General features: G+C 44.1%; 2 protein-coding genes and 1 long non-coding RNA gene across 18 annotated transcripts in view; 1 reads left to right on the top strand and 2 right to left on the bottom strand.

Annotated features, from left to right (window-relative positions):
* Positions 1-8,480, bottom strand: part of LOC308621982 (nuclear body protein SP140-like) — an 86,107-nt gene extending 77,627 nt beyond the window's left edge. For 8 of the 9 annotated variants that reach the window (XM_081242940.1, XM_081242945.1, XM_081242948.1 and 5 more), the window contains exons 1-2: positions 8,404-8,480; positions 4,152-4,304 (exon numbers count right to left, since the gene is read on the bottom strand). In XM_081242940.1, the coding sequence (XP_081099066.1) occupies positions 4,152-4,183 (32 nt within the window). In that variant the 5' untranslated portion in view covers positions 4,184-4,304; positions 8,404-8,480. Of the gene's footprint in view, positions 1-3,197; positions 3,219-4,151; positions 4,305-8,403 lie in introns of those variants that run through there. The other variant, XM_081242944.1, reaches the window with a different exon arrangement.
* A 73-nt stretch (positions 8,481-8,553) lies between these two features.
* Positions 8,554-22,351, top strand: part of SP110 (SP110 nuclear body protein) — a 46,709-nt gene continuing 32,911 nt past the window's right edge. For all 8 annotated transcript variants that reach the window (XM_081242957.1, XM_081242956.1, XM_081242955.1 and 5 more), the window contains exons 1-7: positions 8,554-8,651; positions 11,172-11,319; positions 12,921-13,089; positions 15,216-15,482; positions 16,891-16,974; positions 18,895-18,972; positions 20,798-20,866. In XM_081242957.1, the coding sequence (XP_081099083.1) occupies positions 11,182-11,319; positions 12,921-13,089; positions 15,216-15,482; positions 16,891-16,974; positions 18,895-18,972; positions 20,798-20,866 (805 nt within the window). In that variant the 5' untranslated portion in view covers positions 8,554-8,651; positions 11,172-11,181. The remainder of the gene's footprint in view (positions 8,652-11,171; positions 11,320-12,920; positions 13,090-15,215; positions 15,483-16,890; positions 16,975-18,894; positions 18,973-20,797; positions 20,867-22,351) is intronic.
* Positions 17,293-20,252, bottom strand: LOC308621986. Its single transcript, XR_014016549.1, has 2 exons — positions 19,956-20,252; positions 17,293-17,586 (listed from the first exon to the last, which is right to left on the bottom strand). It is a non-coding gene; the product is annotated as an uncharacterized lncRNA (long non-coding RNA).

Genomic DNA, 22,351 nt, shown 5'->3' with positions numbered 1-22,351 from the left:
GATTACAGATGAAAGAGCTGCAAGGCTCTATTTAATGAGCTCTTAGGGAAATCCAAAGAAAATAGGGGACACAAAATGAGAACGTTAGAGGAATTTGAAGCCTCTGTCACCTAAAGCCAGAAAAAACATTAAACATGGCCCATCTCCTAGCCAGGTTAACATAAAACTTCACAGTAAACATTTATTTGCCTCAGCTTCTATTATCTGATACATCACATCTGGCTTTCAAAAAAATTACAAGGCATACCAAAAGACAAAAAACAGTCTGAAGAGACAAAGCAGTCATCAAAACCAGACTCAGATATGACAGGTTTTCAAATTATCAGACAGGAATTTAGAATAACTATGACTAATTAATATGTTAAGGGTTCTAATGGCAAAAGCAGACAACATGCAAGAACATATGGCTAAGTAAGGAAAAAGATGGAAACTTGAAGAAATAACAAAAAGGGAAATGCTAGAAATCAAAAACACTACAACAGAAATGGAGAATGCCTTTGATGGGCTTATCAGTAGATTAGACATGGCTGAAGGAGGAATCAATGAGTTGAAGATATGTCAATAGAAATGACTTAAAATACAAAGAGAAAAAGTATAAGGAGAAAAAAACACAACAGAACACAATATCCAAGAATACCAAAAAGAATAGATATATATAAGTGGAATACCAGAAGGAAAAGAGAGCAGAGGAAATATTGGAAGTAGTAATGGCCAAAAATTTTCCAAAATTAATAACAGACAACAAACCACAGATTGAAGAACCTCAGCAAACACCAAACTAGATAAATACCAAGTATCTATGAGTCATTTCATATTCAAACTGAAGAAAACAAAGACAAAGAGAAAATGTCTCCCCCAAGGAAGAGAGGGGGAGAGGGGGCAGGGAGCCTTACCCTTGGAGAAACAAGGATAAAAATTACATCAGATTTCTCATCAGAAACCATGCAAGAGAAAATGTAGATAAAAATTTGAAGTGATTAAAAAAAAAAAAAAAACCTCCAATCTGGACTCTTATATCCTTTGAAATTAAGAATTCAGAGCCAGCACCTGGTTAACCATGTTCACTGTTTTCTCAAACAAACAAAAACTGAGGTAATTTATTGCCAGAAGATTTACCATGAAAGAAATGTTAAAAGAAGTTCTTCAGGCAGAAGAAAAATGATATGGGTCAGAAACTCATATCTACATGAAGAAAGGAAGAGCATCTGAGAAGGAATAAATGGAATAAAGGAATAGGACTAAATAATTTTAAAAAATTTTTCCTATTCTAAGTTGATCTAAGAAATAGCTGTTTGTTCAATGTGATAAGAACTATGTGATTTATAGTAAATGGATAAGTGAAATGATAGACAGCAGTGTTAAAAAGACGGGAGGGAGGAACGGTGACATTTTGTTGTAAGATGCATGCACTGACCATGAAGCAGTATATTGTAATTTCGAGTGGATACGGCTAGTTGTAAATATATATTGCCAACTCTGGGGAAACCAATAAAATGTTTTAAAAGAAGTATAATCAATATACTAAGAGAGATGAGAAAATGGACTCACAAAATGCTCAATTAAAACCAAAAGGCAGGAAAAGAAAGGAAGAAAAAATAGAAGCAAATACAAGTACAATGAATAAAAAACAGTTACAAATAAAAAAACAGTTACAAACAGTTATAAAATACAGAAAACAGTTACAAATATGGTAGATTTTAATTCACCATATGAATAATCACTTTAAATGTGAATGGTCTCAATATACCAATTAAAAGACAGAAATTGACAGAGTGAAAAAAAATAACACCCAACTATATGTTGCCTTTAAGAAAGCCACTGTAAATATAAAACACAGATAGGTTAAAAGTGAAGGGCTGAAGATATGCCATGACAACGGTAATCAAAAGAAAGTTGTGGTAGCTATATTAATTTCAGAAAAAGACTTCAGAGCAAGGAAAATTGTCAGAGACAAAGAGGGGCATTATATAAAAATAAAGGGTCAGTTTCTCCAAGAAGACTCAGCAATCCTCAATGTGTACACAACTAACAAAATAGCATCAAAGTACATGAGACAAAAATTGATAGAACTACAAGACGAAACAGACAAATCCACTCTTGCTGTTGGAGAATTCAATATGCCTTTTTTAGTAATTGGTAGAACAAGCAGGCAGAAAGTCACCTGACCTGAACAGCACCATCAATTAATCTGATTTAACTGACACTTATAGACTATTCTGTTCAACAGTGACAAAATATACACACCACTCAAGTTCATGTGGAATATTTACCAAAATATACCACATTCTCAGCTGTAAAACTCATCTTAACAAATTAAAAAGAAAAGAAATCAGAAAAATTATGTTCTCAGACCACAATGGAATTAAAGTAGAAATAACAGAAATAGAGTTGGAAAATTCCAAAATACTTAGAGACTAAACAGCATACTTCTAGGATCAAAGAAGAAGTCTCAAGAGAAATCTAAAAATAACTTGGACTAAATTAAAATGAAAACACAGCTTAACAAAATTTATGGAATGCAGCACAAAAGTGCTTAGAGAGAAATGTGTAGCATTCAAATGTATATATCAGAAGAAAGATCTAAATCAATAATTTAAGCTTCCCTCTGAAGAAACTAGAGAAGAAGGAGAAATTTAAGCCTAATTCAAGCAGAAGAAAGGAAATAATAAAAATTAGAGTAATAATCAATAAAATTGAAAACAGGAAAACATTAGGAAAAAAATTAATGAAACCAAAAGCTGATTTTTTAAAATCAATAAAACTGACAAACTTCTAGCCAGGCCAACAAAGAAAAAAAGAGAAGACAGAAATTGCCAATTTAGCCCCTATTAGTCCCACGAACATTAAATCACTATTAGTCCCATGAACATTAAAAAATAATAAAGAAATAATACTATGGACTGCTCTATCCCTACAAATTTGATAAAAGATAAAATGGACAAATTCCTTAAAAGAAACAAACTGCCAAAACTCACACAGAGAGATAGATCAGAGAGATAGATCATCTGAATAGGCCTATATCTATTAAAGGAATTGAATCAAAAATTAATAGCTCTCCAAAAAAGAAAGTACCAGGCCCAGATGGTATCACAAGTGAATTCTACCAAACCATTTCAACAATAATCTCTTCCAGAAAATATAAGCAGAAGCAACACCTCCTAAGTCATTCTATGAGGTCAGCATCACTCCACCCTCACCTCTCAGTGCCTTTCTATTCCTGCCTGGAGGCCAAAGGTTGGCTGGACTTTGAGCTCCACTGGCTCATCTTCCCATCTCTCAGGTACAGGTGGGTAGCAGAGGCGGGATGCACTGTCAGCCTCCAAGAGAAAGGGTGCTGGGTGCTAAGGACCTGCCAGGCTGCACTGCTGCCAGTAGCAATGCCGCTGCCTTCTTGGGGCCCAGCCAGCACCAGAAATGGCCCCAGCTTAGAGGAGTTTTCACACATTTTAATATTGCTTTAATTTTTACCAACAATAATGGATTGATGATTGACAATAATATCTTCTCTTTTGAAAAGACAAATTTCCCTCCTTCTCTAAGCAGATGTGTAATACATCCCAGAATAGAAAAAGCAGCTGCTCCCTCCCTGCCTGTTTGCATTCATGCATGTTGAGCCCCATCTACTTTCAGTTCCTCCTATCGAGTGTTCAGAGGTACTGAGTTGACTCAGACTCAGGGCCACACAGATGGGCTCTGACAAAACTGGCCCCCCACTACCCAGAAACTAGAAAAAGGTTTTACAACAGTTGGGAGTTCAATTTGGATGTAAATTTTTCTGAAAAGACTCTTACCTACAGACCTGTCTTTGGAGGTAGGGATCAAGGAGGTTATGAGGGAAATGAGAGGGCTCAGAAGGCACAAGGAATCATCCAGCCTTGTAGCAAGCCCCAGAGGGACCAGGGAATTCCAACAGTGCCCACCCAGCTGCATGGCAGTTAACAAGAAAAGAAGAAAGTGATGTGAGTCAGGGTGTCCTTAAGTTTCCACTGCAACGGCTAATCCACTGCGATTTTTGAAATCTTACTTCCTCACTGTTTATTGATTTGTCACCCATTCTGTTTATATCTATAGAATGAGGCTGGGAAGACAGAAATAATGAGTGTAGATGCCAGCCTTAGGAGAGATGCTGGGCACAGGAGGCCAGGACTAACCTGCAGCTGAGGGGGGTACCTGTACTTGCCATCTTCTCCTTAGGCCATAGAGCTGGCCTAAGATCACTCTGGATTAGATTTTCACTGCCTCTGTCCTTTCCAGGAGCTCTGACCAGAAAGTTTGCCCATTGATGGATCCCTCGGGCGTGGCACCTAAAGGGTAAAAGGAAAGTGAAATAGCTGCACTGTGTGATGTAGCTGCACCGACACGCTGGTCTTCCCTCCGCCCACTCTCAGCCCCGGGGAGGAGGAGCAGGGCCATTTCCCGGCATCCAGGGAAGAGAGGGGACCACTTGTTCCCGCAAAGGAAAGAGGGCAGGAAAGTCTCTTGAACTCCAACAGATCAAATTTGTTTTGAGGTGACATGGCATAGTGGCGACGGGGAGGAAGAAAATGCCACATTTGCTTCTGCGTCTTGCCAAGGTGACTGTGAGACGAAAAAAGAAAAAGCCAGACATTTCAGATCTTCTCTTAGGCCCATGGGCTGGCCAAGCACCGTAGTGAGCCTGGACTGGACGAGTTAGACCCAGTGTCCAGACATAGGACTGGAGAGAGCCGAAATCCTGGGGAAAATATTCTTCAAATTTCTGGAAAGCAACCAGAGGCCAGAAAGAACCCTCCCAATCCCTACAACCAGAAGGAAGTGCTAAGTTTGGGCAGAGAAGCCTGATGTGCAAGTCTAAGTTTTCTTGAATATGTGGGCACTTTACAAATGTAGCCAGGAGTGCTTGGGGAAAAAACTGAGCTCCAAATAGTCACTGAAATCTCTAAGAAAGTGACAGGCTTCTCATTAGACGGGGAAAGGTCTGGAACTGAGACTACCTACACCTTAAAGAACAACGTGATGATGCTAGCTAACAAGTCTGTTACATTTATGTTTGCACCTAATTTTTTCACTTAGATGCAGCCCTCATTTTTTGTTGTTGTTTTTTTGTTTGTTTGTTTTGTGGTACGCGGGCCTCTCACTGTTGTGGCCTCTCCCGTTGCGGAGCACGGGCTCGGGACGCGCAGGCTCAGAGGCCATGGCTCACGGGCCCAGCCGCTCCACGGCATGTGGGATCTTCCCGGACTGGGGCACGAACCCGCGTTCTCTGCATCGGCAGGCGGACTCTCAACCACTGCGCCACCAGGGAAGCCCCAGCCCTCATTTTGTAAAGGATTTGAAGCCACTTAGAAAAACACACTACATCGGCATAAAGTTGAAAGATAAAGAAATGGGAGCAAAGCACAAATAAAATAAATAAAACCAGAGGACTAGAAATCCAGGCAGGACAATGGGTCAAAGACAGAGATGAACGGGAGTCGAGGTATCTGTAGAATCCAAGGTCTTGGTCAGGGCCGTGGGCCAAAGTAGGTGAGAACTGGGAAGCCTCAAAGTAGTATGTTTCCAAAGTATGTACCACTGACTCTGCCTTCTTCTGGCTCATTATAGATGTGCTAGAAAATTTGCATAAATATGTTTGCCAAGTGTCGGGGACAAAAGATTTCTACCCCTCTGCCCTTGTCTGTTCTCTTTACCCCCAAAAAGTGAACCCAAATCTGGCTGGAACAGATTCCAAATTCTAGGACATGATGAGGCCAGTGGGCAGGGTTCGTGTGCCTACCAGCTGCTACACCCACGTGGGACTGCCTGCCTCTCTCTCTCCCTTACTTTGGTGGGCAAAGAAGCTAGTAAGCTATGTCTCCATTGGACACCACTGTTCCCGGCTTTTGGCCTCCGCTGGGCACAGTGTCCCTGACAAGGCCTGACACAGACTAGACCAGCTGACATAAATAAGCCAGCTTCTTTGCTTATAAGCACAAGGCCTTTGGTGTTCCTCAGCTGATGGTGGTAAGACTAGGACTTACAGGGTATTCCTGTCAAATTTACAAGAGCATCTTACTTGGCAATATCCTGCATTAGCCCAGATAACAATAGGAACTTTGGCTTCTGATTTCCACTGTCTTTTTTTCTCTGTGTTCACTAGACAATCATTCTCTCTGGGATAAGATCAGGGGTGCCTGGACCAAGCCCACTGATGACCATCAGTTGGTCCCTGACTCCTAATGGAGCGGGAGAGTTGTCTCCTTTTCCTTCCATATGACCCGAGGGATGAGAAGATTCTGACCTGCCTCCTTGCTCTGTTCTCCCACCCAGATTTAGGTCAAGTCGGTGACAATCTCTGAAGGCGAGTCAGTGCTTTCTTTCCACCTGAAAAATTTCTTTCCACTTAGTTAAGTGTGCTGAGATCTGACACTTGGAATATAGGTGTGAATTGCAGAGTCCTGATCACAATCCAGTGCTATCAGTTAATTTGCTATTAACTCGCCATAGTCTACCAAACTCCCATCTTTGAGCGCTAGTGGGATGCTCACTACCAGGTCAGATAACCCATCCCAGATGGATCACATTTCTGTGAAGATCTGTTGCCCACAATTCACTCTCTGCTACCAACTTTTTAATCTGTTGGGATTTGGAGGTACAAGTAACCAAAACTGACTCGGACTAACTCAGACAGAAAATCAATTTCTTAGAAGTATATTGGGTAGCTCAAAGAATTTATAAAAAGGCTGGAGGACTGAAATCAGAAAATAGGCAGTCCAGGCAGAAAGATCCCTAGCCCAGGTCATGGTATGTGGCCATCGATTTGACAAATGTGTTTTTTTCCATTCTGATTAAAAAGGAGGATCAGAAACCGTTTTCATTCTCGCTTGACAGATAAGATGATTCATTTACAGTTTTGTCTTGCGGTTATATTAACTCACCCGCTCTTTGTCGTAACGTAGTTCCAAGAGATCTGTATCACCTGGATCTCTCAAAGAACATCACATGTATCGCTTATGTTGGTGACATCCTGGTGATCAGACATTATGATGAGCAAAAGAAGCCATACATCAAAAAGTGCATGCCGGGGCTTCCCTGGTGGCGCAGTGGTTGAGAGTCCGTCTGCTGATGCAGGGGACATGGGTTCGAGCCCTAGTCCGGGAGGATCCCACATGCCTCGGAGCGGCTGGGCCCGTCAGCCATGGCCGCTGAGCCTGCGCGTCCGGAGCCTGTGCTCCGCAACGGGAGAGGCCACAACAGTGAGAGGCCCGTGTACCGCAAAAAAAAAAAAAAAAAAAAAGGTGCATGCCGTGTGTCTTCATTTATGTCAAACTTTAATACAGGCAAAACAAATCTGTAGTCATAGAAAAGTGATAGTCATAGATATCATAGACATCATAGATCAGTGACTGCCTGATGCTGGGTTGGGGAGGAAGCTATCTGCAAAGGGCACAAGGGAACTTTCTGGGGTGATGGAAATGGTCTATATCTTAATTGTGGTTGTAATTATCGGGTTAGCCGAAAACTTCGTTTGGGTTTTTCCTTAAGATGTTATGAAAAAACCTGAATGAACACTTTGGACAACCCAATACATTTGTTAAAACTCATCAACATGCACACTTAAGTTGAATGCATTTTATACTTCAGTAAAATTGAGCTCTTGTAGGTTAGCCTTAGTTTCAAGGATTCTTGGACCCTAGAACTGTGTTTCCCATCTTTTTTTCTGAGGGATAGGACACCTTATAGGTGTCCTGGAGGGGGAACCCATGGATCGAATACATTTGAGAATCATTGGTTTTAATAAAGTTAAACAGATTTCTACATTAAAGGGTTTCTCACAGACCCTACATGCCAACGCACATTAGAAATCTTTCATCGGATGTGTGGAGGGGGGCATTCCCTGCTTCCCTGCAGTGGCTGCCCTAGACTCTTCTCCTGGCCCTGGCTCTGCCCTCGATCCAGTTTCCACACACTTCCAGCTCCCAACTGCCAGCCTGGCCCCAACACACTTTCCTGCCTGGAGTTCTGCTGCCTACCACTGCGTGAGTTCAGTTTATATTCAGGTTTCCTTTGATTTCAATTTTCTTGGGTAATCATTTTATCCGGACGAAGTACAGGCATTTCTGAGTCACCGCACCTCCCCTTTGTCTTTTGGTCTGTTTTTTTTAAGTTTGATGATTTCTAGTAAATTTATTCAGTTGTGTAACAATCACCATCACCACAATTCAGTTTAGGTTCATTTTCATCACCCCCCAAAAAAGTATAGAAGGAGGACGCGTCCTGGGGAAATAAAAGTGGGTAATCCACCAAATAGATGGTGGATTCCCAGTTCCCCGGGGACGCGCGGGCTGGACCCTATGCCTCCTCCCCTTTGTACCCACCTCCCCAGGATGGGCCCGATAGGCAGCAACCCCCGCCCCCGACCCCCAAATGCCCTGGGAATCTCACGAGTTTCCGGAGGTGGAGGGAGGCTGCCGGGACTGCGTGCGGCCTTGCCTTTAGCTCCGCGCGATCTGCCCAATTACTTTCACTTTCCTTTCCTCAGCAGCCTGGCCCTCACCGTGTGTGGAGAAGCACAGACTTCCTGTTTCCCCCACTGGTATCTCCCTGCCCTTCTCCCAGTGTCCCAGGAGCCATCCTTGGCCAGCCCCCCGACCCAGAAGGAGGCAGGAACAGGTAGCAATCTCAGCATCCAGGTGGGTTTTCGTCTCGGCTGCTTTATTCACTTTTGGTGATTGGCTTTTACAGTTAAGGCCCTGGCAGCAGCTGCAGGGTGAAACTCAGCAGTTTAAACTGTGAGGCTCTTTCTTTGTAAAATAATGTTTTCCAAAGAGGTAGAGAGGGGATATGGGATTTAATAGGAGCCTGTTAAAAAGGAGAGGGGGAGCAAACACACAGTTCAGTCCTTTTTCCCCTAAATTCTAGCCTGTTATTGTGGATGGAACTTGAGATTTGCTCGGTACCCTCCTTGTCCATGCAGAGTGATCCTGCGCTCTCCCCCCCAGAAGGCAACTCATTCATTATTCATGGTACAAGTGACTAGAGGTAGTTGGGAAGCTAGTGAAAAGAGAAAATAAGGAGAGAACATTTAATTTCCTCTAGAGTGTATTAACTTTTTAATATCTTTTCTTTAAGCATATTCATGCTAATTTTCTTGAAATAAATTCCCAGAACTGGAATTCAGGACTCAAGGGAATACCTATTTTAGGGTATTTGGTACTGATGACTAAGTTAACCTCCAGAAAGTTTGGACCTATTTATATCTTCACCAGGACTGTCTATGATTATTGCTATTATTTTTATCTTGACCAATTTGATACGCAAACTTTATTAAATTATTTTTGTTTGCACTGTTCTGACTACTAGTGAGTTACCATGTTTTTTACATATTCATTGTGCATTTGACTCAATTGCCTGTTTATGTCTTTTGCACTGAATGTTTGTCTTTACCTATTCTTTTTTTTTTTTTTTTTTTTTCGGTACGCGGGCCTCTCACTGTTGTGGCCTCTCCCATTGCGGAGCACAGGCTCCGGACACGCAGGCTCAGCGGCCATGGCTCACGGGCCCAGCCGCTCCGCGGCACGTGGGATCTTCCCGGACCGGGGCACGAACCCGTGTCCCCTGCATCAGCAGGTGGACTCTCAACCACTGTGCCACCAGGGAAGCCCATGCCTATTCATTTTTCAGACCCTTTTACATAATACAAACCTGAATGCTCATATATGAGACATGGTAAAATGCACCAGTGAGAAATGGGACTGTGGTCGGATGAGCTCTGCCTTGCCACCAAATACCTTGGGTTAGTTACCTAACCCCTCTGTGCTTCATGTTCATCCTTGGCAATCATAACAGATGAAGAATGAGGGTTATGGAGGATGTTCTATTCTGAATGCTGTAGTATAATTAGTCATCCAGGGCCCCTTCCTCTTCTTAGCATGTGATCATTCTGGTGCTTTCTGGCTCTGTGCTGATCTTTGCAATATCCTTCCCCTATGCAGATGGTGAACGGTAGCTTTCTTTCCCATCTGTTCTCTATCTTCTAGGATTTTATCACAACTATAGACCCCCTATGGCATCTTCTCTTGTTTTCTAGTCCTGTTCTGGATGTTTGTTTTTTACAATGTATATTTTTTTCTGTTAACCTTAAGTGTTTGGGAATGAGGAGAAAGAGACAGGGTTGCTCAGTCTGCCACTGGGATTAAATCCCTAGAAATAGTCATTAATTAACAGTTCAACTTTTTCTTCGACACAAAGTGAAGTTGGAAAAATGGGATCCATGTTTGTTTTGTTTTTAAAGAAATCTCTAGGCGATCGAATTTTTTCTTAGTGACTCCCTTTTCTTGACAATTTGTCAAGGATATCATAGGTACATTTTCTTGCTATTATAACTTATCAATATTTTCTCATGGCCTACAAATGGTCAAATATTGTAATGTCGCATGGGCATGGGAAAAGACATGTCTGTTCTGAGATGTGAAATTGATACATAAAATAAATCCGTCAAGTCACCTTTGCTAATCATGCCTTTCACACCCTTCATGTTCTTATTTATGTCAGGCTTGTTTGCGTGTCAGAGATTGTAGGTGGTTTAATAAAGTTTCTAAATATTATCAGGTTTCCATCTTCCTACTCGTCTTTGAGCGTTCCCTTTTGTGTGAGCATTGCTAGTGTATATACTTAAACTGAGTCCTGGCAATCTTGGTTCACTCAGCTCAGTGTAGCCACAGACCATAGTATTTAAGACTACACACCTGGAACCAGAAAATTGGAATTCGTCCTTCTCTACCACTTCCAAGTTTTGCAACTTAGGGCGAGTTATTAAACCTCTCTCTGTCTCAGTGTCCTTGACAATATAAATAGGTGCAATCCAAACTGAAAGGGTTTTGTGAAGATCAAATAAGTTACTGCATGTGAAACCCTTAGTACACAGTCTGGCATGCAGGAAGTACATGGTAAATAGTAGCTCTATTTAGTACCAGCAACCCCTTTGGGATTTCAGTGTCACCTTGTCGGTCACCTTCAGCTTCTGTTGTTGCTGGGCATTGTCACTGCTTCCTATACCCATGAGTCTTTTTGGCAGATGTGGCTTTTCAGACTGCTAAGGGATGCCGTTGGGACCAGGATGCCTGTCTCAAGATGCCTGTACAACACGGAGAGCAGCTCCCCTAACTCCTCAAAGTCTTTGCTTCTCTTTTCTTCTTGTGCCTCTTCTGTAGGAGATTCACCATGACCAGGGCCTTGAAAGAGGCTCTTCTACAGCACTTTATACAGCAGAAGCTGGAGATTGCTTATGCCATAAACAAGCCATTTCCCTTCTTTGAAGGCCTCCGAGACAACTTCTTCATCACCGAGAGACTGTACCAGGTAAGTCACATTGACCACTTTGCCATGGCAACCCCACCCCCACCAAGAATGCCAGATCATTGAGGTCTCAAACCACAACACCCCAGGGCTTCTAGAATTTGGAAGTTCCAGACAAAAATGGTCATTACCAGGGAAGGAAGGTGTCCAGGGTAGGTGACCTCACACCAGATGGCTTAAAATAAGCAAATGTGTTCTCTCACAGTCCTGGAGGCTAGAAGTCCAAACTCAAGGTGTTGACTGGGTTGATTCCTTCTCGAGACTCTGAGGGACAGTCCATTCCCGGACTTTCTCCTGTCTTCTGGTGGTGCCAGCAATCCGTGGTAAACCTGGCTCACAGAAACATCACTTAACTCGCTGTTTCCATCTCTACACTGCCTTCTCCTCTCTGTGTCTTCTCCCTTTCTCTTCTCTTACAAGGACACTCGTCACTGTGATTTAGGGCCCACCGTAATCCAGGATGGTCTCATCTCAAGATCCTTATTTACATCTGCAAAGACCCTTTTTCCAAATAAGGTCACTTTCACAGGTTTCAAGCTGACATATCTTTGGATATGAGGAGGCACCATTCAACCCACTAAGGGTACCATCCCAACGCTTAAGAACTTGTGACCCACAGTCCATTCTGATGTGAAGCAAGACAGGCAGTGGGAGATATGGCTATGTGGACAAAAATGGCACTCTTTTCATATAATTTTGGTTGTTTAAAGCATTTCCTGAGCCCCAAGCCCAGAAAAGTGCTAGCACTGGTAGAACAATCTTCCCCCAGTCTTGGCCTGGTTGGATCCAACCCTTTTTCAGATCATAACTCAGATGTCTCCTCAGAGAGGGTCCTTGGCCCACTCATCTAATTAAGAGCCCCTTATTCTTCCCCATAGCAATCCATGCTTTCCCTTCATAACACTGCTATCAGTAGGAACTGAGTATTTTTAAAATTTGTGTTTATTCTTTAATGCCCATCTTCTCCACCTGACAGTGCCTCTCCCCCAACACGGGTAGCACCATGTTGGTCTTACCTGTTGCTAGGTACCCTAGGATGAGCTCACTGAGCCTAATCATTTCTCAGTAAGTATTTTGTAGTTGATTCTCTCCTGCCATGTTTCTCCTTTTGGCCAACCTCTCATCAGGAGAACTTCTCTGATTTCCCATTTAGGCCATTTCAAGTCCAAGAGAGAAGGAGAGAGAGAGCAGAGGCTAACAAGCAGTCCACACAATTGCCACTTATGACCGACCCGTAGGTCCATTGCTGAAGAGTCCTGCCCAAAGCCTTGGAGAATTACACAGTAGCAGCCTTTGACTCCACTTTCCTTCCTTAACATTTCTCTCTTCCCTCAAATATACCTAAAATAAGGTTCACAAGAGCCTTATTTTCAAGAAGGCTGAATTTCTGTGACTAACGATCCAAATATATATGAAGCTCCAAAAGTAAACATGTGGAACTGTGATTTCTCTATGTTAGAGAATTCGACTATTGACATTTTGCACTAAATTCCTTCTTAAGAGAGCAAAATCACTTTCTTACAGCTTAGAAAACCACAAGTGTGTAATAAATCTCCATTCCATTTTATAATCATTTATAATGATCCTTTACTCCGCTTTTTAAGGAATCTCTGGAAGCCTGTAGAAACCTGGTCCCTTTATCCAGGGTCGTGTACAACATCCTCACGCAGCTGGAGAACAGGTTTAGTCTGTCACTTCTGGAGATGCTGTTCAGCCGAATAAACCTGAGTGAATACCCCAACTTGATGACGACCCTCAAGAGCTTCAAAAGGGGTATGAGGCTTCTTGAATAACCTTGGGGCTATAGAAACATTATAGAAGTTGCTACACTGAAAGTTTGGGCTGGTTTTCTGCCTTGCGGAATATGCACTTAAACTGCCCACTTTCTCTTTGGGAAGAGATGGACCATTCTCCCTCACGAGTATGACAGGAAAAGCAACCCCTGGCCCTGGTTCTTTAAGATGAATTTCTAGAGGACACAAACATTTCTGTCTTACCTGTTCTATGAGTTGGGGGGAAATTGTACAATTTAGCATACTGGACGGTCTCTAGGGAAGGGAATGCATAAAGTGACAGAGACCAAGTCTGGCAGAAGGACAAGGAGAGCTAGAGAGGAAGAGAAACGGATAGGGATGGATAATAATAAGTATTTTTTTTTGAAGTATGGTTGATATACAACGTTGTGTTAGTCTCAGGTGTACAGCAAAGTGACTCAGATAGATGTATATATATATATTCTTTTTCAGATTCCTTTCCATTATAGATTGTTGTAAGATATTGAGTATAGTTCCCTGTGCTACACAGTAGGTCCTTGTTGTTGGTTTGTTTTGGTTGGGTTGGGTTGGGTTTTGTTTGTTTGTTTGTTTTTTGCATGCTTACTATGTGCCAGGCATCATCCCAGGCACTTTATGTGATTATCTTATGTCATCTTTAAAACAATCCTATGAAGTCATTATTATCCCCATACGACACATAAGGAAATTAAGGCTCAGAAGAACTTTCCCAAAGTTACTTGTCTGTTAAGTGCAGAGCCACGAGTCCTACTTGGGTCTCCTAATACCAGGGTCCAAGATTGTGATCACTGTTTTAAACTAGGACAGCTGGAGGGCAGATTGTAAAGCTAGAGGAGGGAAGAAATGTAGCTAAAGAGGAAGGAAGGGGAATTGTGGACATAGAGATAGAAAGAGAGAGTATGAGAAAGAAGTAGAGAATGAAGTTCCTTGAGGAAAGAGAAAGAGCTGAATAAATAAAGGAGTATTAAAAGAGCAGTGACATCGCTGGGAAGAAAGTAGCAAGAGTAAGAGGAGCAGGCAGTAAAATCACTTAGTTGAGTCAACGTACGTGGTTCATTTATCTGAGAGCAACAAGGGAAGGACCAGTAGATCCCACTGAATTGTGACATTCTTATTAGCGGAGTCACCACTGCTGACAGCTCTTCATCTGGTCTTTGACATTTTCCCATTAAGAGGCTCCTCCTCAAAGGGAGAAATGATTCCTTGAGCTAAAGGAGCAGCAAAAGAGAAGTGTCCTCCCCCAGGCAGGCACAGCTGCACATGGGCCTGAGCTCTTGGCAGGGTCAGGGCAGTGCTGGGAGAAATATGTGCTCAAAGCCCAGGCTAAGTAAATCTAAGAGTCAGAAGGACCCACACACTGATATGTACCTCCAACCCACCCCACACCCCCGGCCTGGCTGAGCTCAAGCATCTTTCTGGATCTAACTCTGTGATTTTGCTCTGGGACCCTCTCCAAAATCTGGCCTTACTTTGCTTTTTTTGTTCACTGGTTGAGACAACTTTACTTCTGAAATAGGGTAGAATCATAAAAGAAACCCGACCCTGGCCTTGCAGGGGAATGGCATGCAGAAAACCCAGGGCCTGGGGTATTGGGGATGGGAAAGAAGTTTGGTGTGGCCAGATCACAGGGTGCAAGGTGAGAAGGCATGGAAACTGAGTCTGCAGAAATGAGCAGAAACCAGGATATAGAGGTCCTAATACACTGTGCGAAGGAATTTATATTGTCTCTTATTTGCTCCAGGGAGGTGAGAGATATTTATTTCTGAAAACAAGGATGACATTTAACATTATAGCATTGTACATAATTGTCTAAATTCTGAAGCCAAAACTAAAGAAAATAAATCCCTGGGTACAAAGTCAATCGCAGCTTCCTGTGTGAAACCACTTTGGTATGAGATCAGAGGTTAGAAGCAGTTGTTATAGCACTAAATGTTCAAAGAAAGAAAATCTAAAGGGGCCACAAATGGTCGATGATGATGATGCCTCAGTTCTGTGCACCGGTGAGAGAAAGACTCCACGCCCTTGTCCTATTGAAGTCAAGTATAAAGAAATCCCCTTCCCCAAATAATTCCCAGGTACTAATGTGTGATCCTTCACCAATCCCAGTTGTCATTTCCAACGGAGGGTGGAGCAGAATCACACCGATGCCTCTCGAAGCCGCAGCCAGCCCAGCAGGAAGGAGCTCCCTCTGGGCACTGCTGCCGCTGCCCACCTGCCAACACCCCCCATCGAGCCGCCAGCCCTGTTCACCCAGTGTCAGCGAGCCCGGAGCACCTGCCCAGCCCAGCGCTGAGATCCTGCATGAGCAGCCCAGCCCTGCTGGCCTCACCGTGGCTCTCCCCAGAATCATCCAGGAAGGAAGTCTCACTCTGGGTGAGAAACAGGCCCTGTCCAACACCTGTGCAGCCCCAGCCTAGGGTGCCTGTGACCCTAGAACCGCAGGGTCCTGTCTTTTTGATCTACTCCGTCCTGTGCATGCACCACCATACACAGCTCTTTCCAAGAAGGATGTGGGCACTGCCAGGGGCCTGGGTAAGCCCCAGAAGCCAGAACACGTGCTTCTCACCCCTTGAACAGCTCAGCCCTCTGCCCTTTGAAACTTGATACTCTGCCTGCCCCTGACATTTTTTCCACTCTCCTCCCTGACACCCTGTCCCTGTAACCTGTGATTTTTCTTCTTGTCTTCAATGACCAGTGACAACTTGACATCCCAAATAAGTGATGAAAATTCACAAGAGACGCCCAAGCTACCCTGTCCCTGTTCAGGCAGTGTTGCTTGGGGCCGACTTGCCCAGCTCAAGGTGGCTACAAGCCAAGAGGGCTGTGGCAGGAGCCCCAGGAAAAAGAGCTGGGAGTGACAAGGAAAAAAACGAGAGGGGGGCCGTCGCACCAACACGGCTCAGGACCTCTTGTCAGGGATGCCATCAGAGCCACTTTGCTGCCGTCACGTCCAAGAGCCCTGTCAAACCAACACTCAAAACACACTGTTCTGAACTGAAGAGTAACTTGTGCAACACACCCACCCTCAGTGCTTACCGACTGCTCACCCTCTGATTACAGGGACCTTTCAGTTTCAACCATATTCATTTTTATATGGTTTGGAGGTTATCGAAATTATTAGAAAAGATGATAAAATGTTTAAAGGTTGCTGGACCTGATTAGCTTCTAAAATTGTGTCATTTATCTCCGCCAGCCATCAGGATAAAGGACTTTGATTACATGAAATGTAACTGTGGAATATTATTGGCCGCTGTCAAAAATGGTTTCATGGGTGCTGAGCTCTCCAATACCAAGAATAAAGGGCCCTGTTTGGTCTGGATGTTTTCTCCACCCATCTAAAAAGTACCATCCAAATAAGGTTAGCATAACCACTAAGACAGTAACAATGGAAGAGTCCATCTTCTAGATTTTTAAAGGAAAAAAAAAAGGGCCTGTGTTATTAAATTAGTAAGTGACTGATTGAAAGGAAACGATTGGGGAATTCCCTGGCAGTCCAGTGGTTAAGACTTGGCACTTTCACTGCAGTGGGCCCAGGTTCGATCCCTTTTGGGGAGCTAAGATTCCGCAAGCCACACAACACAGCCAAAAAAGAAAAAAAGAAAAAAAAAAAGAAAGAAAGGAAATAATTGTTCCCTGTCCCCCTCTACCCCGCCTCGAGGGACCTTGGTGTTTGGCTGGCCCATCATTTTTACCTGCTGGAATAGATTGTTCTTGTTCCTCCCACTTCTGGTTCCTGCTCTTGGGTCCTCAGATCTGACATTCCTTCTCTTCCTCTGCTCAGTGTCCAGTGACAACCTGATCCCCCAAATAAAAGATAAAGAAGACACTCAAGGGATGTCCTGCACTCCATCAGGCCCTGTGCCAGGTAATCTTGATTTGGACAACTTAGGCTTATGTTAGCTTTCGCATGTACCATGAAGAGGAGCCATTTGGATCATCCAGGCATGGGGCTCTCCTCTCGGCTCTCCATCACCATCTTGGCCCAGCTCATGCTGCTCACCCTGTCCTCAGGAGCTTGGAAAGGGAGAGAGAGTCCCTGGGGAGGGTGAGGGAGATAGGTCTGGGAAAGGTGGACCGGGAGGCAGCACTGAGGGCGAGGGACAGGAGCCCCGTTAGTACTTGCCCAAGTGAAGCCAAATCCAGCCTCTATACCCAGACATCGAATTATATCTCGGAGACAGAGTTTTGGGTGAAGCAGAAAAGAATAGTTTTATTGCTTTGCCAGGCAAAGGGGGCCACAGCAGGTTAGTGCCCTCAAAACTGTATGTCACAACTTGGAGGGGGTAGTGAGAAGTTTCATAGTAATAGTTCAGAGGGGGCGTGATCAGCTCGTGGACATTCTTCTGATTGGTTGGTGGTGAGGTAAGTGGGAGTCAGCGTCATCAACCTTCTGGCTTCAGCCGGTCTGGGGTCTGCGGTCTGTGTGGTTGTGGGCAGCATCCTGTTAACTTCTTCCACCTGGTGGGGGTTTCAGTATCTGCAAAACAGCTCAAAGCTACCCTTATGCGTATCCCTTGAGGGGGAACCAGGACCCTGCCCCAAGGCTGCACTATTGTTTCTTTCACCCGGTCCTCCCTTGTCTCCACATCCCCTCCCTTCCCTAATTAGCATCTGTTTGAACCTGCTGGTTGGAACTCAGGAAGGTCATGGAGGCTGAATGAAGCCTATTTCCTATAATCAAGAAATGGGGGGGACACAGAAAGGCTTTTGTGCCCACGAGCCCCACAGTGTCCTGCTCAGTATCATGACCTGGACTCCAAACGCCACTAAGGGGTCTGCAAAGGGAGAACATTCATCTGCCAGGAGGCAATGTGGTGGGAACCCTGGGGAAAGGACAAGGGGCTGAGTCATGGCAGGACTATTTGACTCAGCCACTCTCTGAGGCCACTTCCAGAAGGTAAATGCCCAAACTGCTGCATCAAAATGCAAAGCAAACAAAAACACTGAATTGGTGCTCCAGACATGGATGGTCCTCATTCCCAGCCCTCACCCCAACTGGGGGAACTTTCACATTCACACCGCGTCATTTTTACATCATTTGGATTTTTAAGATATTTAAATAATTTGAAATGAAACAGATCATTTTTAAAGTCTAACGACTGCTTGCTAGCTGCCTCAGTTAGTTAGCTATTCCTATGTAAGATGGAATTTGAGACAGATCTCACAGCCTTGTGTAAACGAGGAAGCGACTGCCTTTTGTGAGATGGGTCTTTATCTGTCATGGCTTCAAGTCCTTCTGTCTTTCTTCATGCAGCAAAAGCTAGAGGAATTTTGTATATTCTTGTTGCTAACAAGTGCTGGCAAGTACAGGCTGACCCCTGCTTTCTTCAACAGCAAATAGGTGGAAATACATAAGGCACTTAACCTCCTTCACTATTTCTCAAGATGAAATAATCACAGATACAGCAGTTTAGAAAGATCACATCACAGACATCTAAGCAATAGCTTGTACTTTTCATGTGGCAAAAGCATTCATCCTCATTGTGGCCGTCAGAATTCAAGATCACCACGCACACTAGCTGCTGAGAGCCTTTGTACTTCTCTTTCTAAAGGGCTCAAACTGAGCCCTCCTCTGTGGAGCAGTTGTTCCCTGGTTCACTGTGATAATCACACAGGTAGCAGTAATCACAAGTTGATCAAACCAAGGCAGAGCCAGGGAACCCTGGCGAGTCCCCAGACCTGTGTTGCACGTGCTCTCCACCCTCTGGTTCTCCCACCCATCTCCCTCAGCACTTTCTCATCAGCCTGTTCTGAGTTCTAAAGTGAATTATATATTTTTTGTCAGTGACAAGAGATGATGCTTCTGAACAAAGTGACCCAAAGGAGCTCCAAGAGGCATCCAGGGCACCTCCCAGCAAGAAAGGTAAGGATTGCCTTTCTCTTGAAGATCTCAGGAGGGTGAATTTGGAGCTGCATCTTATCATAAGCACCCACTAGGTGGTTATAGTCATCATGCCCAATACAGTTTGTTTCCCATTCACTGCGTCTTCCTCTAAGGCCTTCATGAATATTATAGGGAAATGAGAAGGCATTTAGGGCCATTGAAATATGCACCCATCAGAATTGTTTGTTCTGAAGTCATTAAGGTCTCCTACACACACAGCTTCGTATAGGGTTAGTCGCACTTCCCTCTTTAACTGAAAGCTGGTTCCCCAAGAGGACTCTGCTTCCTCTTAAGACAAGGCTGCATATTTTCTGCTATCACTCACCCCATGGCTGAAGGCAGGTTGGATGCCACCCCTTGCTACACACTGCCCCACCCGGCCCCTTGTTTCCCATCCCCTCCTTTGAGGCTTAGCCATTCAAGTGAAATGCTCACTCCCTTTTCATCACTATCATCATATCATTCCCCGCTGCTCCCTGGAAGAACTCAAGGCTGACTTAGAGTCTTTCTGTCACTTCAAGTCCTGCCATCATCCTGGACATCTTCAAGGTACATGTGGATAACAGACCCATCCAATATTCTGACCTCTCAAATCCTTCTGCTTGTTTCCAGTGACCTTTTCTCCCCACCCATTCTTGCCCTCCCGAACCCAAAGGTGATCCACAGGCCTTTTCATCATTTAAGCCTGGCTCGACTTCCCAATAGTTAATTTGAGATTTCCTTTTTTTTTTTTTTTGACACTTAATGCTTGAAATTTGCTCCTTCTATAACTATTGCTCAAGTCCTGATCTCTCCTTCTCAGCCCAAATCTATAAAAATGAATTCAAAAAATCCCCCCCCCCGATTTCTTCCTTACAATTTGTTTCCTCTGCAGCTGTCCTTCAGTCTCATTTGGGTGACCAGCCCACTGGCCTTTCGCTTCTCCAGTCCATCACCTGCGTTTCTCTCATGACCCTTCTTACCAGTTCAGAGTTGAAGATCCATCGTTTCAGTAAACTTCTGCTATCTTCACCTGCCTTGCCTCTCTGTCTCTTCCTAGAAATCTCTGGCACATGTTCGAGGAAACTATTGTCTTCTTCCTGCACACTGCATTTGAAATCAGGCACTGCTGGGGAGAGGCACACAGCTGAGCAGTGCGTACCCGCCGTGTCTTCATGATTCCAGTACAAAGGATCCGTCTACACTGCGTCACAGCTCCACTTCCTGTGACAATCGTTTCAAACCTTGAGCAATTTTTTCCAAACCTCTGATGCCTCACTGCCTCCTTTTTTGCATAACAGATGACCTTTCCTCCTGTTTCGTAGAAGAAATCAGATGGGAACTCCGTCACTTCCTGCTCCCACCCTGCAAACCCCAACTGCATCTTTCCTCTCCTTTCCATTTCCTTCTTTGTCTCCAAGGCAGTCCTTGCACCTCTTCTGACAGTATCCATGGTCCCTTCTCTTCCCTGAGAATTCAGCATCTCCCTCTCACAAGGACATTCATTCAACCAATGCCCAAGCCTATCACAGTTCATAAAAGGAACTTTCTCTTGATCCTCATCTCACTTCAGCAGCCTCCACAGCTCTCCCCTCCGTTTCACAACCAAACTTCTAGAAATGAGTTACCTAAACTTATTGTCTCCATTTCTTCACTTCTCTCTCTCCTCTGCCACTTTAGAATTTCAGCATCACCTAAGGTCACCAATGACCTCCTGGCCACCGTGGTTTGAGGACCCAAAGTAAAAGCTAAAAATTGTTGACATAGGAGGTTAGTAGATCAATGTTTGTAGCTATAAAAGATGATCTGTATCTTTTCTTTTTAGGAAAGAAGAGAAAAAGAAATATCTGGTTAACCCCAAAGAAGAGACACCGGAACAAAAACCTCCGGAGAGGTAAGATGAGAGCACAAGACGGGGCTGGAGGCTAGAGACAGCTCATCCTTGTAGGCCAAGATGTGGGAGGTGGGATTTTATTCTAAATGCAATGGGGAGCCACTGAAGAGATCTAATCAGTGAAGTGACATGATCCAATTTTAAACGATGAGACCAGTATTGTTGTTACATAAAGAATAAATTGGAAATAGAAAAGAATGGAAACAGGGCAACCCCTTGCGGGGGCAAGTGCCATGGAAGTTGATAGTAGCCTGGATTCAGATCTGGCAGTGGAGATAGAAGAAGAGGGTCTCTTCACGATCCGTTGAAGGTAGAGTTGATAAGACTTGGTACATTGGAAGCTGAGGATGAGAGAGAGAAATCAAGGCTTGCTCTTCCATTTCTGGCTTAAATGGCTGGGTGAATGGTGATGCTGTTGCTGAGAAAGGATGCAAATATATTGGGAGGAAATTTTTAGAATTCAATTTTTGACCTGCTCGTTTCTAGATTTGTGCTAACCTTCTACGCACGTATGCCAGGTATGTGCTTCGTCAAGTACTGTGAGGCTCTGAGATGTTACCCCCTCCTGCAGAGTGATGGTCTTTATATATATGAATATTGCAGAAACACAAAGCACCTGGGTCAGGGAAAGGAATTCTTTATTGTTGTTCACAACCAGCTCGACACGGCAGCATTTTTCCCCCACACGCAGACCCACAGGCTTGAGAAGAGAGCTGATGAAATCTTTCTGTGTGAGTGGCAGATTATACCCTATAGACACAGGAGAAAGAATGATGGGTTTTCTGCCCTGTTTGTATACAGGACTAGGACAGCCATCCTCTCCTCCTGAAAAGAGAAAAAATTTTTTTTGCTGCTTTGCAATAAGATTGAAAAGATCCAGATCCTCACCCTAATTTGGGAGAATTTAAATGCCTCTTTCCAAGAGGCAGGGAAACCCCAGGTGTCTTCAGCTTTTACTAAAGATGTCTCCAAGTTCTGGGCTTCATCCCCTTTGACATGTAAACACCTAGGGATAGAGTGCTCCAGTATCCCTGGTACTTTGGCACTTAACCTAGGAACCTAGCCCTGGCTGAAACCCTTTGGCCATGTCAGGAGATGAGACGTTTTATTACCTTTTTGGATTAAACAGTAATTAACTAGCTACAGATTTATTTTCTATGGTATATGAAAAGTGAAACGATTCTAGAGGAAGTAAAAGCAAACATCCCCTCTTTTTATACTGTATACACTTTTTTTTTTTTTTTTTTTTTGTGGTACGTGGGCCTCTCACTGCTGTGGCCTCTCCCGTTGCAGAGCACAGGCTCCAGACGCGCAGGCTCAGCGGCCATGGCTCACGGGCCCAGCCGCTCCACGGCATGTGGGATCTTCCCGGACCGGGGCATGAACCCGTGTCCCCTGCCTCGGCAGGCGGACTCTCAACCACTGCGCCACCAGGGAAGCCCTGTATACACTTTTGTGTCTCAGGAGGCTCAGGCTTTTTACAAA

The sequence above is a fragment of the Mesoplodon bidens genome, assembly GCF_964165515.1.
Source record: "Mesoplodon bidens genome assembly, chromosome: 8".
In the NCBI taxonomy this organism is placed as follows: Eukaryota; Metazoa; Chordata; class Mammalia; order Artiodactyla; family Ziphiidae; genus Mesoplodon; species Mesoplodon bidens.
This window is presented reverse-complemented; position numbering and strand designations above follow the sequence as displayed.